The sequence below is a fragment of the Oryzias melastigma genome, linkage group LG2 (assembly GCF_002922805.2).
Source record: "Oryzias melastigma strain HK-1 linkage group LG2, ASM292280v2, whole genome shotgun sequence".
In the NCBI taxonomy this organism is placed as follows: domain Eukaryota; kingdom Metazoa; phylum Chordata; class Actinopteri; order Beloniformes; family Adrianichthyidae; genus Oryzias; species Oryzias melastigma.
The window spans coordinates 16,900,556-16,918,499 of record NC_050513.1 but is presented as its reverse complement, the minus strand read 5'-3'; the positions used below and the strand labels follow the sequence as shown (position 1 = coordinate 16,918,499).

The 17,944-nt window shown below is 39.5% G+C and overlaps 2 protein-coding genes across 3 annotated transcripts; one reads left to right on the top strand and one right to left on the bottom strand.

Moving 5' to 3' along the window:
- Positions 1–442: 442 nt before the first annotated feature.
- Positions 443–12,006, top strand: LOC112156747 (NLR family CARD domain-containing protein 3). Of its 2 annotated transcripts, XM_024289074.2 has the most exons (8): positions 443–619; positions 2,221–4,021; positions 4,191–4,364; positions 6,226–6,399; positions 6,581–6,754; positions 7,999–8,172; positions 8,627–8,673; positions 8,758–12,006. In XM_024289074.2, the coding sequence occupies exons 1-8, from the start codon at positions 553–555 to the stop codon at positions 9,327–9,329; spliced, it is 3,183 nt and encodes a 1,060-aa protein (XP_024144842.1). In that variant the 5' UTR covers positions 443–552; the 3' UTR covers positions 9,330–12,006. The 2 variants fall into 2 exon arrangements, with proteins under 2 accessions (XP_024144842.1, XP_036070523.1); XM_036214630.1 differs by having other exon boundaries at positions 8,627–12,006.
- On the bottom strand, positions 10,294–14,090 carry LOC112156819 (zinc finger protein 84). Its single transcript, XM_024289199.1, has 2 exons — positions 14,037–14,090; positions 10,294–12,288 (listed from the first exon to the last, which is right to left on the bottom strand). The coding sequence occupies exon 2, from the start codon at positions 12,269–12,271 to the stop codon at positions 11,342–11,344; it is 930 nt and encodes a 309-aa protein (XP_024144967.1). The 5' UTR covers positions 12,272–12,288; positions 14,037–14,090; the 3' UTR covers positions 10,294–11,341.
- Positions 14,091–17,944: the final 3,854 nt, after the last annotated feature.

Below are 17,944 nucleotides of genomic sequence, written 5' to 3'. Positions count from 1 at the left end.
TTTATTTTAAATCATCGGCATCTTCTGGTGCAGAAAGGTGAGCTGTATGTAAATGTTGAAATCGAGTCAAATCTGTGAAGTTTTCCTTCTATGTTTGATGTGAACTCAGCTCCTTCTCTCTATCTTCAGTGTATTAGTCTCTTTGTGCATAAACAGAATGGATCTGATTGTTGTGATTCTCCACAGAGTGGACCAGCAGAGCTCAGAGACTCCCAGTGGTCCGTCTGTCCAGCAGCATCAAACACAGCTGGATTCCATCTTTCTGGTCTGTACATGAACAACAACTGCTTTTCCATCATTCTGTCCACAGTCATCTCCATGCTGCACTTTGGAGACCAGTGGATTGTCAGTGTGTCCAACATGGAGCTGATGTTTGGCTCCATCACTTCACTCTGATTGGCTCATTCATCTAGAATTCTGTTGCAGCTGCTGGAGGACAACATTGTCACTTTTGTGAAGAAGGAGCTGAAGAAGATCCAGAAGCTTCTGAGTCAGAGGGAGGATGAGGAGGAGGATGAAGATGAAGAGGAGAGGAGTAGCAAAGAGTTACTGATGAAGATCACAGAGAACTTCCTGAGGAGAATGAAGCAGGAGGAGCTGGCTGATCGACTGCAGAGCAGTAAGAGGATTTCTCTGAAGGTTTCAGCTGCTGATAAATGAAGATTTACTGATGTCTCAAAACTCAGTTGAGGACTACAGATAATTTATATTACTCTTAATTAGTGAGATATACTGTTTTTTACATGAGTGTTTTTCCCATTTTGTATCAACTTTAATGAAGTGCCTAATGATTCCCTTTGGCATCACTAATAATGAATGAGAAGACACAATTTTCTTGAGTTTGATATTACAGTGTTACCCCAGAAATTGTAAAGACAGCCCCGTTTGGCAAAAATTGACTATACCAACAATGTGTATTTCCACCATTTCTGTCAATGACAGCTTGGCTGCAATATCTCATGCTAGCCTCGTGATGATGTTCTGGGGCAATGTGTTCCACTCTTCCACAAGTGCTACATGCAGTTCTGCCAGGTCAATTGAGGGTGGGGTAAGATCATCCAGTCTCTGCTACAGGTGGTCCTAGACCAGGTCAGGCCAGAAGTCATTGATAGCCATACAATATGAGGCCTTCTCACTTACTAAAGCTGAGCTGTGAAAAATCTGGCACCATGTGGTGGAGTGTTATCATCCTTGAACAGAAAGTTGGTGGAATGCAGGTAGAATTGGGGGATGACCTTTGATGTCTCTGAGGTAAGAACGTGCAGTGTCTGGGGCACCCACAATAACTAAATTGGTTTTGCGCTGGCTGGTGTTGCTTGCCCAGACTGTTACACCTCCTCCACCAAAGCAAGCCCTGGGGACCATCTGTTTTGCATCATTTTTGTGCGAGGTGACCCAACACTCATCAGTAAACAGGATGGAAGATCATTGTTAGATCTGGCATTAGTCATGGGACCAGGACCGGGGCAGAATGGGATACAATTCTTATGGAATCAGTGGGTCAGTGTGAGACACACAGAAGCTGGAACCAATTGTTTAGTATCAGTCACAAATATAACAGAGACAGGGGATCCCGGATGGGAGCCGCAACAGGGGAAATCCTCGAGAAGGGCCTGGCACGCGTCTAGAGCTACATTTGTGCTTGTCGTACCAGCCTCTTCCCACAACCCGCCTTCCATGCGGACACTGCCCCGCAAAAGACAGGGGCAACTGGAGAGCCCTCACAGTGTAGACTGCTAAAAGGGTGAAAGATCAACCAATTTAGGTCAGTCACACAATACGTAAACTGTGCATAAACCATGCATGATTGTTGTACTGTTCATATGCAATTCTTAGTGATTTGTGCATTAGTTACATAATATATTATGTGCACCGTATGCGCAATATAAAATACATTGGTGGTATGTGTGTGAAAAGTCAGTTAGACATACTCATCTATTGAGTGAAGTAGTATGATCATGAATGGCTGATGAACTTGGAATGACTTACTGGCAAAAAAAGCTTTTGTTAGCCGGATGATTGTTGAATTTGATGCCACATTATGAAGGTTTTTCTCGATGTGTAAAAACATAAGAAAGGTGTGTCTTTTATCCCGATACAATTACCTTCCTATCCACAAAATCTATGAATTAAAACACTGTGTATACAACAGCCATAGAGTTTCTTACAATATCCCAAAGTTGCTGTGAGTAGTGTATTTACTCTCTTGTGTCTATTCAGGATCTCCTGCTGCTGCAGTTTGTCGACATGAAGTCCAATCTGAGCAAATAAAGAAGTTCCAGTGTGTGTTTGAGGGAATTGCTAAAGCAGGAAACCCAACCCTTCTGAATGAGATCTACACAGAGCTCTACATCACAGAGGGAGGAACTGGAGAGCTGAATGAAGAACATGAGGTCAGACAGATTGAAGCAGCATCCAGGAAAGCAGACAGAGCAGAAACCAGCATCAGACAAGAAGAGCTCTTTCAACTCCCAGCTGGAAGACAAGAACCAATCAGAACCGTGATGACAAAGGGAGTGGCTGGCATCGGGAAAACAGTCTTAACACAGAAGTTCACTCTGGACTGGGCTGAAGGCAAAGCCAACCAGAACATCCACTTCATATTTCCATTCACTTTCAGAGAGCTGAATGTGCTGAAAGAGGAGAAGTTCAGCTTGGTGGAACTTGTTCATCACTTCTTCCCTGAAACCAAAGAAGCAGGAATCTGCAGCTTTGAAGACTTCCAGGTCGTCTTCATCTTTGATGGTCTGGATGAGTGTCGACTTCCTCTGGACTTCCACAAGACTCAGATCCTAAATGACCCTAGAAAGTCCACCTCAGTGGGTGATCTGCTGACAAACCTCATCAGGGGGAACCTGCTTCCCTCTGCTCGCCTCTGGATAACCACACGACCTGCAGCAGCCAATCAGATCCCTGCTGAGTGTGTTGACATGGTGACAGAGGTCAGAGGGTTCAATGATCCACAGAAGGAGGAGTACTTCAGGAAGAGATTCAGAGATGAAGAGCAGGCCAGCAGGATCATCTCCCACATCAAGAGATCCCGAAGCCTCCACATCATGTGCCACATCCCAGTCTTCTGCTGGATCACTGCTACAGTTCTGGAGGATCTGCTGAAGAGCAGAGAGGGAGGAGAGCTGCCCAAGAGCCTGACTGAGATGTACATCCACTTCCTGGTGGTTCAGGCCAAAGTCAAGAAGGTCAAGTATGATGGAGGAGCTGAGACAGATCCTCACTGGAGTCTAGAGAGCAGGAAGATGATGGAGTCTCTGGGAAAACTGGCTTTTGAGCAGCTGCAGAAAGGAAACCTGATCTTCTATGAATCCGATCTGACAGAGTGTGGCATCGATATCAGAGCAGCCTCAGTGTACTCAGGAGTGTTCACACAGATCTTTAGAGAGGAGAGAGGCCTGTACCAGGACAAGGTGTTCTGCTTCATCCATCTGAGTGTTCAGGAGTTTCTGGCTGCTCTTTATGTCCACCTGACTTTCGTCAACTCTGGACTCAGCCTCATGGAGGAAGAACAGAAAAAAACAGAGATTTTCAAACTGAAATGGAACAGCTCAGTCCAGTTCTACCAGAGTGCTGTGAATGCAGCCTTACAGAGTCCAAACGGACACCTGGACTTGTTCCTCCGCTTCCTCCTGGGTCTTTCCCTGCCGACCAATCAGTGTCTCCTACGAGGTCTGCTGACTCAGACAGAAAGTAGCTCACAGACCAATCAGAAAACAGTCCAGTACATCAAGAAGAAGATCAGTGAGGATCTGTCTGCAGAGAAAAGCATCAACCTGTTCCACTGTCTGAATGAACTGAATGATGGTTCTCTTGTGGAGGAGATCCAACAGTGCCTGAAGTCAGGACGTTGCTCCACAGATAAACTGTCTCCTGCTCAGTGGTCTGCTCTGGTCTTCATCTTACTGTCATCAGGAGAAGACCTGGAAGTGTTTGAATTGAAGAAATACTCTGCTTCAGAGGAGGCTCTTCTGAGGCTGCTCCCAGTGATCAAAGTCTCCAAAAAAGCTATGTAAGTACTTTCATTGATACAGTACCCATCAAAACATCTGCTTTGTATTGCATGAACAAAACTGGGAATATGTATTTCCTTTTTGCTAGACTGGCTTTTTTTCTTGACATGCATGTTGACTGTGGTGATAATTTGTTTTTTTTTCTATTTATTAAATTTCCCTTTGCAGACTCTGTTGCTGTAAGTTGTCAGAGAGAAGCTGTGCAGCCCTGTCCCCAGTTCTCAGCTCTCAGTTCTCCAGACTCAGAGATCTGGACCTGAGTAACAACAACCTGCAGGATTCAGGAGTGAAGATGCTTTCTGCCGGACTGGAGAGTCCACACTGTGAATTGGAAACTCTCAGGTAGAATATGTCACTATTTTAAGTTGAACAACGGACTTCAAAAGTGTCTTTCGTTGGGATTGTAACAAGTACAATTTCAACAAAATGGCTTAGAAAAACAAAATAGAGGAGATGTGACAGGAAAGGAGATGATAATGATAAGACTATTCATAAGCACTATGATCAGAGTGTAAATAAAGAAAAACAGTACCTTACTAGTACAGAAAAAGCACAGTACAGAACAAAGTACACGGGATGTTGAATGGGAGGGTCAGGGTACCAGGGGTACCCCTGAATCACTGCCTCGGGCAAGCTGCTTCCTCCATTAGCTCTGCCAGGCTTCACCATTGAACAAGGGAGGGTATGAATTTCTGGTGAAGCTAGAGTCACGATCAAGTCAAGGTTTTATAATCCCAATCTTCTCATTGCATTTTTGCCAAATTGTTGTCAGAGGAATCAATAGGGTATCAGGTTGCTCAGTGGGTGAACCTTTTAAATTTCCCTTTCTGTATGGGTGTCTTTGGGGACCTTGCTGCCATAACATTATCGTCCACAGTAGAACATAGACACTCAAAAACCAGACTATTGAGTCACAGTGGCTTGAGCTTAGACACATCAAAATGTGAGATGGGCACAAAGAGGACATATAAGACTGAGACAGACAGCCATAAGACTAAAAATCCTGGATAGTGTAAATGGACCAACAAACCGGAGGGCATTCGTGGCACTTCAAGCATTGAGGGAGGCCCTTTGTGGAAAGCCACACCTTTTTTTTAGGGAAGTATATTGGGGGGCCCAGTTCATGCCTGCTTGGCAGCATCCTTGAATCACTGCATAGGCTAAAGCATAGGATCTCTTCTCCTCTTGGATAGTCTCTCTTCCAAGCTCTATGGTAGCACCAGGAGGAAATATGGGCCAAAAGCACAACAACCTCTTTATCCAAATAAACTAACACAGGGGGTTGATAACCAATGACAACAGAAGGGAGACAGATCAGTAGAGTAAGAGGGCAACACAACATTGGAAAATTCAACATATGCCAAATTACCAGCCCAAGATGTGGATCCTTAGAGTACAACCACTCTCCACTTGCTAGATAAACCCTTCCGACTGGCTGTTTGAGTGAGCGTGAAAACCAAAAGACATAACAGTAATAAAGGCAATCGCCCTATGAGCCAACACCTGTCTGTTTTGGACTTGAAATAACTCTCAATAAAATAAGGCATAATTAAAGACATATTTGACCTTAGAAAATCACAAAAATTCAATTGAATAACTTAAAAAGCATGCTTACAGAAAAGATGAAAGACATGACATGTTTAGAGAACCATGGAGAAGACCCAGGAACAAGAAAATGTGTCTGCTGAACATGCAGAAGGTATAGGAATGTCTATCACTCCTCGGACAATCTTCTTTTCAATGTACATGTGAAGTGTGACAGCAGGAAGGAAGATATACAGTGGCTCTAGGACTTTCTCTGCATTGTTTTATGGTCAAGATAGAGCCTTAACATTCTCGTTGCCCAGTCTGTAAGAGAACATGAAGTTAGCCTAGCAGAAGCATCAAGCTCAATGATAAACTGACATTCTGGGTTGAGCATGGTTAGAATGGGAGTAGATATGAATCTGGTCTTGTGTTCATGGAAGCTTCAGTAGGCCAGAAAAAAGTCCTGTTATGTTTAAGTTAGTACAATTGAATAATTGACTGGCCAATTCAAATGAGGTACTTTCATTTGCTGAGATTACATACTTAAATTGCAATCTCATAGTTTCTTATGCATCGTGTTTTGAATTTATCTTTTAAAAATTCTCTCATTCACTTTGCTTTTCAATTGTGCTGCAAAATATTTTTTTAATACATTTTTTATTCATTCCTTTTCTAGATTAGATGACTGTAAGCTGTCAGAGAGAAGCTGTGCAGCTCTGTCTTCAGTTCTCAGCTCTCAGTCTTCCAAACTCAAAGATCTGGACCTGAGTAACAACAAGCTGCAGGATTCAGGGGTGGAGCTTCTGTCTGCTGGACTAGAGAGTCAACACTGTAAACTGGAGATTCTCAGGTCAGGTTAAAAAAAAGTCTTGGTTCCATGTTATCTCTTGTGTTTTTACAGGTTTAATCAGAAAAATACAATCCAAGAAAAACATTACCATAATGCACTTTTGGGTTGTAACCCACCAGAATGGCATCAGTGTTCAAAGTTTTAATGACTATGTTTTCTTTTTTTATGCGTTTGTTTCCAGAGTCTTCTACTGTGACCTGACTGAGAGAAGTTGTCAAGCATTGTCTTCAGTTCTCAGTAGCAAATCATCCAATCTCCAAAAACTGGATCTAAGTAACAACAACCTCCAGGATTCAGGAGTCAAACTGTTGTCCGCTGGAATAAAGAGTGCACACTGTAAACTGGAGACTCTTGGGTAGGACTGTATTGGTTTAATTTATTTTAATTTGTCTATCTGTGAAAATGTAACTACTTACAATTTTGAGTATTTACTATCAAAGATAGGGAACAAAGATTTGAAAGATTTAAATCTATGCACAATGTACTATGTACACATAACATTCCAAACAATACCAGACTATACTGTACTGTACTATACTTTATTGTACTATACTATGCTATACTACAGTATACTATGCTATGCTATATTATACTACGCTATACTTATACTACACTACACTACACTACACTACACTACACTACACTATACTATACTATACTATAACTTACTCTTTTTCCATTAACTGATAAAATAGTTGTTTTTCTCAATACTTTACTTTTTGAGATGTATTTGTACAAGATGATGATTGACAAATGGAAGTTAAGTCCCTTGTAGGTACCATATATGCTCAGCCTGCAAGATCGGCTTTGGGGGTTTGCGACTTGATGACGTGTAAGATTGCGATTGGTCCGGACCATTAGACCACCATCAGGTGACATGGGATATGACACACATGCGCCATAACAATGCACAGAGTCTTACTGAGTAAACAATCGAGGAGGTCAGAACAAGTACGCAAAGAATCACAAAAGTGGGGCGCAATATTTGCAATAAATCGCAAAAACCTTGACAACAAAATAATCCGATCGAGGGGAATCATCACAGGATAACGATCATTATTTTAATAGAGATAAATCAGGCTGGGAAGTGGGAAGTTCGTGCTAAAATGGGTGCTAGCGAGTACAATGCTAGTTTGTTGATGGTCGCACATTAAAAAAAAAAAAAAAAGAAAGTGGTTGTTCACACATATTTTTTTAAAAATACATCCAGTCACTGTTGAACTTTTTGGTCGCACGGACCGGAGGAAGTCCTGCTAGAATATCCAGCGCTCACTTTCTGCTCAGTGACATGAACACTGAGGAGATCAGTCATTAGTGAAGGAGCTGTCAATGCAAAATAATAAATATTAGCTCGAGCAGATCTTAGACACTTCTTTTTCTTTCTTTCTTTTTTAAATAAACTTTCTTGTAAACATCAGTTTCAGTACAGAAAAACTGTTCAAAATAACTAAGTCGCTTGTCTAAGTGGCGTTAGCATACTGTGATGTCATCACTGGTCGCAAGCCCCCAAGCCGATCTTGCAGTCTGAGCACTTGTGGTACCTACACCCTGCAGTTCTCTTACACCTTCTGCCATTTGTGTTGTGTTGTGTGTCTGCAGCCTGTCAGGCTGTCTGATCACAGAGGAAGCCTGTGCTTCTCTGGCTGCTGCTCTGAACTCCAACCCCTCCCATCTGAGAGAGCTGGACCTGAGCTACAATCATCCAGGAGAGGCTGGAGTGAAGCTGCTGTTGGCAGGGCTGGAGGACCGACCCTGGAGACTGAAGACTCTCAGGTATGGAGAAGTCTGCTGTAGACACACTCATGTGACCTTCACTTAGCTTTGAGGCTGGACCATCACATATTCTCTGACTTACTTAGTGTCTTTGTTTCTTATTTCAAAAGTCAATTTCTGTTTTCTCTCTTAACTGCTGCAAAGGAGCAATGAAGTTGCTTCATTCACAGACTTCAGCTCAGAAAGCAGAAGTGCCAAGAAGCTGAGAAAGTCTGCTCATATGTGGTGGATCATTGTGGTCAGCAGATGATCAACTCATTGTTTCATGAACCTGGTAGAAGTCGCGCAGAGTGGTTTCAGCTCATTTTAGCACCTCCTCTTCTTCTTCCTGCTGCTTCAACAGAACTTCACAGATGCTGTATTAAAGTGTCATGATGTTAGCATGTTCCTTCATCACTGCAGAACAATCTAGGGATTAAAGTCATGCAATCTCCATCTCCATCCTTCCTTTAAGGGTGGAGCCTGCAGGAGTCCAATGGATGACTCCAGGTCTGAGAAAGTGTAAGTGCACTTTTTCTTTTTGTTTTATGACAACAGAGCAGCTCCCATGTGGGCATCTTTGGATTGTGTTTGTTTCTCCACCAGATTCCTGCAGCCTCACAGTCGACACAAACACAGTGAACAGAAACCTCAAACTGTCTGACGACAACAGGAAGGTGACCTTCGAGAAGGAGCTGCAGTCCTATCCGGATCTTCCAGACAGATTCGATGTGTGTCATCAGCTGCTGTGCAGAGACGGTCTGACTGGTCGCTGTTACTGGGAGGTCGAGTGGAGAGGAGACGTTTCTATATCAGTGAGTTACAGAGGAATCGGAAGGAAAGGAAACAGGGAAGACAGTGTGTTTGGAGCCAACAGTCAGTCCTGGAGTCTGATCTGCTCTGATTATAGTTACTCTGTGTGGCACAAGAACAGAGAAACATACATCGGCTCCTCTTCCTCCTCCTCTTCTTCCTCTCACAGAGCAGCGGTTTATGTGGACTGTCCTGCTGGTGCTCTGTCCTTCTTCAGAGTTTCCTCTGACTCACTGATGCACCTCCACACCTTTAACACCACATTCACTGAACCTCTTTACCCTGGGTTCAGGTTGGGTTCTGGTTCCTCTGTGGTTCTGTGTAGCGATCAGAGTTATGGTTGTGGTTCTGAGAAACTCTGTTGAATGAAGGGTTCAGTCTGTACATGTCTGTCTCTTTGCTCACAAACTCCTGAAAATAGTTCCTCGTAAAATTGTCTTCATCTACAGATAAAGTATTATTTCAGGATACAAATGTTTTTAATGTTCCCTACCTCAGTAGAAATCAGAGGGTTATGTTTGGAATTAACCCAAAAAAAAAAAAAAAATCTTTTTTACTCCTAAAAATGTAAATAAATACACCCCCCCCCCCCATATTTTTTCAGATGTTGTCTCATTCTTCATAACAATCTTTATGTTTACATTTCTTTGAAAATATTGATTTTTATTTCTTTGACTTTATTCTGCAGTACAACGGTGCAAAAAGAAGTATCCCATCACCAAATCTACAAGTTCTCCTACTCAAAAAGATGAGAAACTTGTTTCCCATTTATTGTTTTTGACAAATACAATTTTATCCTGCAGGTTTTCACAAACTGTTGTTGGAATTTTGGTGCATCCCTCCATACACATCTCCTCTAGAGCTCTAATGTTTTCTGAGGCTGTTGCTGGGAACTTTCAACTGACATGGTTTCATTTGACCATCTCCCAATCTTCTTCTGGATCATTGAGAAACTTCACATAAAACTGGACATGTCCTGGTTTCATCAGGGGAACCATTGGGGCTGTAAGGCTTTGTTGTCTTGGCGGTGCAGTGTGTTACTGAGAGTAACCTTTGTTGCTTTGATCCCAATGTTTGGTTCTGGGATTTTTGCTCATTTTTGTGATCATTTAATGAATTAAGTGATGCGGGGAGACTTTGGCCAGCAAATTTCACCTTTTGTCACAAATTGAGCTTTTTCAAATGGCAGGTTTTTATCTGCTCCTGATCAAACACCATTTGAATAAAGAAATACTAAGAAATGCAGTTTTAATCTTAAAATATTTTATATAGTTGCTCAATCATGAGCAAATGCCCCAAGAATATGAGAAAAACACACAAAAAATGTGATTTTCATAGGAGTCAGTCTTTAATACATTTTTGAGAATTGTTTTCTCACAAAACAGATATTTACTCACATGAGTCATCATAAAGCACAGCCACTACTTTTTGTATCTGGTAAATATGCAATAAATATGCACATAGATCAATATACAAGTATATTAAGGTAAATAAAATATACACTTATAATATTAAATAAAAAAATAAATTGTTAGAATTATACAAGTAGAAAATGTATTTCCAGGACAGACTAAGACAACATGCTCAGTCTCACCATAGAAGACGACCATAATGGTTGACTTAACAACTGTAAACAAGACATGATAATATTACAAAATTTGACTAATAATCATTAATCAACAAAAATTTAGCGTTCGTTTTTAAAAATTGCTGAAATAAAATCTAATGAATGAAAAATGCCAAGACAGAGACTAATGATATGTTTATACTGGTGGAAGTCAGAAGATACAGCAGTTGCAATTCATAGCAACACATCTATATTTACATGTTGGTGCAATATAATTAAATTACAAGAAACATTTAATTCTGTTGTTAGTTCTTAATGAAAGTGAAATTCATTGTATAGAACCATTACACATAAACAAAAATATTTATTCTAGGGATAATGATGACTGTGGCTTAAAAATGATGAAAATCTAAAAATTTGCATCTAGAAAATCACAATATATATTCGAATGTTTAATGTAAGAATGTTGAAGTTTCCATACCACAAACTATCATCAGCCTGTGGCTTTGTGTACATTTAATGAAAGCTCAGGTTGCTTTCATAGTTGACATCAAGTCATCCTAATTTTTGGGTATGGTGTTCCTCTTGATAACAGTTCATAGATTTTTTTGTAAGATCAGATCACGGCACTTTGCTGGCTGATCAAACAAAGTAACATGTACATTAAAACAGATTTACGTACCTTTGGTAGTGTGTGATAGTATATGTAACTTTAAAAATATTACAATTTCCTCTTTCCTAGGTAAACCCTTATTGTCTTTTACATAACAAGTGGTCCGCAATTGCAGTGTTTTCTGAGATTTTAGTGATCTAATCTTTGTTAAATTTATGACTAGAAAGACGCTTCTCTTCCAAGTGAATTTTCATGTGGGTTACAAGATTAGATTTTTGTATAAAACTTTTATTACAATATTGACACGTAAAAGGTTTTTCTCCCGTGTGAGTCCTGATATGTCTCTTAAGAGTGGAATTTTTGCTAAATTTTTTTCCACATGGACAAGAAAAAGGCTTTTCTCCCGTATGAGTTCTCTTGTGTTTTGTGAGATCATATTTTTCACTAAAACGTCTATCACATTCTTCACATGAATAGGGCCTCTCTCCTGTGTGAGTTCTCATGTGTCTTTTGAGACTAGATATTTGACTAAAACTTGAATCGCATTCTTTGCAAGTAAAAGGCTTCTCGCCGGTGTGAGTTCTGATGTGTGTTTTGAGATGAGAAAATTGACTAAAACTTTTATCACATTCTTTGCAAGAAAAGGGCTTTTCTCCTGTGTGGGTTCTCATGTGATATCTGAGCTGAGACCAGGACCTAACACTTTTACCACATTCTTTACAGATATGTCTTTTATTACCCTCAGTTCTCTTGTGGGAATTATGAGTAATTCTTGTACTTTTACTAGAGTTCATATGGGAAAGTCTCTGGTATCCTTCTTCATCCTGACTATCAGTTACAATAAAGCTCTGCTGGCTGTTTAGATCTGCTTCACTGTTCTCATTTTCGTCATAAATAGGAATCTCCATAAAAGTATCAGTCTCCTGCTTCAGATCAAGCTGCTCTTCATCCTGCGTAATGCAGAACTCTTCTTGTTCTTCTTTAATCTCCAAAAGTTCTGTTTCATGCTGTTTGATCTGAGAAGGCCCTGGCTCTTCCTGCTCCTCTTTAGTCCATGGAGGTTCAAGTTCTTCCTGTTCCACGCTTACGTTCCCCTGCTGGTTGTAGCGATCCTCCTCTTGAGACATATAATGCTGGGGAAGGACTGCAGGGACACAAACAAAAAAGAGCCATTTTAAAAATATTTTGTGTATGACTGACTACCAGTAAAAATCCCAATCACCTCAGTCTGAAAGCCCTGCAGTTTTGAACCTTGATTAAAAAAAAATGTAACGTCTTAGTTTTACTCAAACTATGACAGTATAACATGATGTTGATCTTTTGTGATCATTATCATTCATATTATACCAAAAATGACCAAGAAATCATAATTTACATATACCTAATCAAACATATAAAGTATTTCAACGCATATAGAAACACAAATAGATTTCAAATCTTTTAATGTCTGTTCAGAACTTCTTTTTATCTTTTGTCAATCTGTGGTTCCAAGTGTCCTCTTTTATGCTGTGGGGTGCTGGGGGAGGGGGACAAACTAGAAGGACACAATTAACTGAACTGCCTGATCAGGACAGCAGGTGGCGTTGTGGGACTGGGTCTGGACAGAGTGGAGTTGATGGTGGAGCGAAGGATCCAGGTTAAGCTGAAGAACATTCTGGAGAACACCAGCCACCTTCTGTACTGAGTGTTCTCTGGTCAGAGGAGCTCAGTCACCATTAACCGCTTTCGCTCTCTGCCATGCTCCACTGAGAGATACGGGAAGTCCTTTGTGCCCAGCGCTATTCGACTCTATAACGCTGCTGGGAGGGGTGGTGGCAAAAGACAAGGTCACTGATCAATGTATTTATTATGGAGTTACTATCATTTTTATGTATTTTACTCTTTAAATTATAAACTTTTAAAGTTACATTTTAACGATATTCTTAACTTACTATTTATTTTATTCTATTATGGGTTTTGTTTTTCATTTTTTACTGCTTAATCACATTTAACTGTGTGGGTGATGTATGGAGCAAGGACAGTGACATAATTTCCATAAGGATTAATGAAGTCCATCCATCCATTGCTTATCAATACATATTTATAAAAACAAAACATTGACATCTTTGAACTTAAGATATAGATACACCTGAACGAAGGGAATCAAACATAATTAGGGCTTGGATATCTGGGAATCATGCAGACACTGTGGCCCTTGTGGACTGGAGTTGCCTATTCCTGGACTAAACGAGAGGTGTAACGGATCACAAAGCTCACAGTTCGGATTGGGTCACAGTTTTAGGGTCACGGTTCAGATCATTTTTCAGATTGCCACATTTTCTCAACTCTGTAGTAAATATGGTCTTTAAAAAAATAACCTTTCTCAATATCTCCACATTAGAAATTACATTAACTCACACCTGAAACATTTTGGAGTTGACACACATTCACGGGCAACAGATGGATGCTTAATGCTGCAGTCAAACTCCCAGAAGATGATTTCCCAGAGCTATAAAATTTTACATTTACAGGACATTCTCTGACCCTTTTTTAGATAGAGGGAAAAAAAAGAAGTCCATGCGGCATTTTGAAACTTGGGTGTTCAAGGACATTAACCGACCAAACAGCACAATACATGCACTGTGCAACTGACAGACAGACAGGACTCTCGTGCAGCCCCACAATGATGTCATCACTTCCATAACGAACCTGTGTCTGACACTACCGTCTGATAACCGGATTGGCGGAGAGGAACCGAAGCCTGAAAGAAGCTAAAGACTGCAGAGCGCCTGTTTACCGCTTCAAGATGGCGGACCTGAATCCTTCAACAGAAACAGCCATCGGTCCACTAGAACTTGGACCAGAATGTTCTGGAAGATGAAGGGCTTCTCTCATTTGTTGGAGTGAACATACCTATATCATGGAGCTGAAGCTGTGGTTTCCAGCAGATATCCAGCAGTCTGCGCTGACGACAGAGCTCCTGCTCGTACTGGACGATGGTTCCTTCACAGAGTCTGCAGATTTCTTCAGCAGCAGCAGCTAGTCGCTCGCTGATCAACTCTCTCAGAGACTGAAGGGAAGACATGGTTCCTGCAGCTGCAGAAGATCTTCAGCTCCAACAAACACCAAAGTCCTCTGAACAGCAGCAGCTCCGATCATCTGCTAGTCTCACAATCACAGCCACGCTGTCTTTACGTTCAACACGCATTCACTCATTTACGACACTTTAGCTAAAGAGGATTGTTCGGAACCGAACCACGTATCGAGCTTTCTGTCCACAAACGTCCGGACAAAATATCACCGTCCTCTGAATACAAGCTAACGCTGCTAGCATCTCGTGCTGTTTACTTCCGGGTCATGTGATGAAACTTTTATTTTTATTTTTATTTTTTTTATAGACGTATAAACAGCTAAACATAATCTAAATGTGGATCAGATAGCTTCCAATATTTATTTAAAACATTTTTATTCAGGAAATAATAAACAAAATTAAATATAAACTGAAAAAAACTTCTTCTGAATAAAGAAATTGCTCAAATGAAAAAATATATATATATAAAAATCGAATAAAAACATAAAAATCTGCCTCTAAAGTGAATAATTATGAGAACGATTAAACATGAAATAACAAGCAATAGTTATAAAATTAATTTTTCAAAGTTTTAAGAACATTAGAGAAGTTGCCCAATTTCCGAGAAAATGTAACACAGTAAAAGCAAATTTTTAAAATTAAACATCTTCAGGATATAAACTTTTTTTAACCAAAAGCTTTTTCTTCCTTATGTTTCTTTTCAAAGACTTTTTCAATTAAAAAAAAATTGTTCCAGAGAGATTTTTTTAAAACAAATACTTCACCTAATGTTGAGACAAAATTGGTTTTTTTATGTCTTCCTATCTGTGTGATAAATAGTAAGACTTCTATTATTTATTGAAGTCTTCTGCAGAAAATAGGCTTTACATTTAAAAAAGTTTTTATTTGTTTGAGACATTCTAGAAAATTATGAGATTTATCTGGATTTAGATTAAAATTCTTCAAATAGTTCAACTAATAGTTGTGTCACCATGAAAAAAAGGGTTTTACCCAGAAAACACCAAAGAAAAAGGAAGCTCAATAATTAAACTGTGGGAAACAGCAATAAAATCAAACTACGAGTCTTTCAAACTTAATCGGTCAAAATGGTTCATCATTTAATGGTAGCCCCGACATTTACTCCAAAAATGTGTCAGTCTATATTATGGACTGAGGTCCATTGAAGATCAGAGTTGGCTTATGGGTTCATTTTGAATTGAATTTGGTCACAAAATGCAGAAAACACCATATTAACATTTTAGGATTTATTGAAATGATTAGAACATTGTATAATGTTCTGATTAGCACTGGCTCTGAATGTTTCTGATCTATTTGAATCTTCAATCTCCATTTCAAAAGTCTACAATTTTCCTGGAGTCCCGCCTCCCTTTCCATCTTTGCTCAATAATCTATGTTCAAACCAGTTCTAATTATCCAGACTCCTTTAACTCTGACAAACACTTACTGTTCCTTTCCTGAACTGATGGACTTGAAGTCAGGATTAAGATCCTTATCTGTCACTCTTGAAAGGACACACAACTGGATCCAGTTAAAGATTCATATTTCTGTGTGATCCTGAAGGGGGAAAAAATATTTAAAACTCACTTTTCTGTTATGGAGGTTTATTAGATGATCTTCCATGTTGCTCTATTGAACTCAGATCATGAACGGACTGATCAGCAGTGACACAGTCTGTTAAAACGCCTCCTTCTGACAACTGTTTGACACTGCAGGTAGTCAATCCATTAACATAATATCCACCAGATGGAGACATGGAGCTGCAGCAGCAAACACTCCATGATGGAGCAGCATTTCACTCACTCACTCACTTTGACAAAAAAACGACAAACTTCCTGTTTCTATGATTCAGAAAACATAAAGCAGATCAACAACAACAGACACAAATCAAAGAATGAAGAGAAAAGAAAGAAAGACATGAATTCTTCCTCTCAAAGCTCCAACAGAGACTTTCAGATGAACTTTGATTCTCTAAAAGATTAGGATGGAGGAGAACAGGAAGGTTTGAGAGTCAGAAAGGAAATCTTCATGACGTTTGTGTTTCTGACTGAAACTCTTTATTCTATCTTTGTTCTGGAAAGTTCTGACAGGAAGCAGCAGTCAGCTGATCTGTCCCACTTTGATGCTGAAGACCACAGTTAGTCTGCGTCTTTTTATCAGTGCTGGCCTAGTTTTCATGCCAAAAAGAGCTATAAAAGAAAGTTCTGAGAACTCTGAGAACCAGCTTTTGTTAAAACTGAACACAAATATCACCCTGTTTGAGAATGAGAAGTGAATCGCCTCCAAGTCTGCCTTAAATTTTAATTTACTTAGTTTTACTACTTTTTTTTCTGGAAAAAATGTTTGTGCTTTTTTTGAACATTGGAGTGAGACTGAGACTGACTTCTTGCTCTATTTTTTATCTATGTTTTTCCTGCCATTTTGAACCAATGATGTGTTGAATTTCATTTCTATAAATATTAGGAAATAAGACTAAAAGGTTTTTCGCAGATTTCTTCGTATTCTTTGAGCATACATTCAGTACGAGGGAAATACTTAAGTTATTAAGTTATAATCATAAAGTTATTAGTTTGGTTGCATTTTTAAAAAAGGAATATTGATTAATATTATGACTAAAACACTTTAGTTTGACACATTTATCAATTTGATGTTTCTAACCCGCCACAGACCAGAGAACTCGTGCTGTGGTGATCTGTTCACTTCAGTATTTTGGCCTCACAGGCTTCCATCCATCCCCTTTTACTGTAAAGATGATCCTGAGAGCAGCTGTGACTGAAAGAATGTGGAATCTTCCAGATGAACGTAGAAAGTCTAGAGAGTCTAATAATAAAACTTATACAGTTCTTTCTTATGCAGTCAATGGTCAGTTCCAACAGATCAGATCAACGTTCTGCTCTCTGCTAAAGAGGAAGAACGTCTCCCTCTGAGAAGAATCCAGAGTTCATGATCACAAATCAGAGCTGATCAGACTGTATGGAGCCAAAGAAAGACTTTTTCTGACTGAAAAGAGGAGGAAAGAAGAAGTCATCCACATGAAGCTTCAAGTTCGAGGAAAAAGTACCTTCTGAACAAAAATACTCGAGTACTGAGGAAAAGTCTGATTTATAACTTAGAATAAAACATAGTGGGGTAAATGCAACACAGACTTAAAGCATCACTGTGAACCAGACCCATTGATCCTCCTCCAGATCAATAGGAGAATTCACTGTTTCAATCCAAACTGAACAGACTGGGGATCAACCTCCGCTTTCTGCTGCTCTCTGACTCCTGGAAAGAAGGGCCGCTAAACCGATTGAAGTGAAATTCAGAGAACTATTGTTTTTTCCAAAAGGAATAATTCCACACTTATTATTTTTTCTATAGACTACAGTTTAATATTAATTGCATCAGTAAAGGCAGTTTTGCATCATTTGCTTAAAAAAATAATTTTTATTTTTTTAACAGATCTGTGAAAAATGAAAAAAAAAGAAAATAAAAATCAATTTAATTTTTTTAATGTATTTATTCAGTTATACCGTGGAATTGTTTCTTTTTTCAAGACTAAAGTAAGATGACGTCATGACAATTTTCTTAATATTAAACCCAAACGTAATATATATGTTTTCCATTTATTTTTTCTTTTATTTATAATTACATGAATACAATCTATTTTGAACATATCGGAAGAATTTTGAATCATACTGAGGTCCAATCACGCTGTTTCTTTTAAATGACGTTTTTGGCACGTGACCCG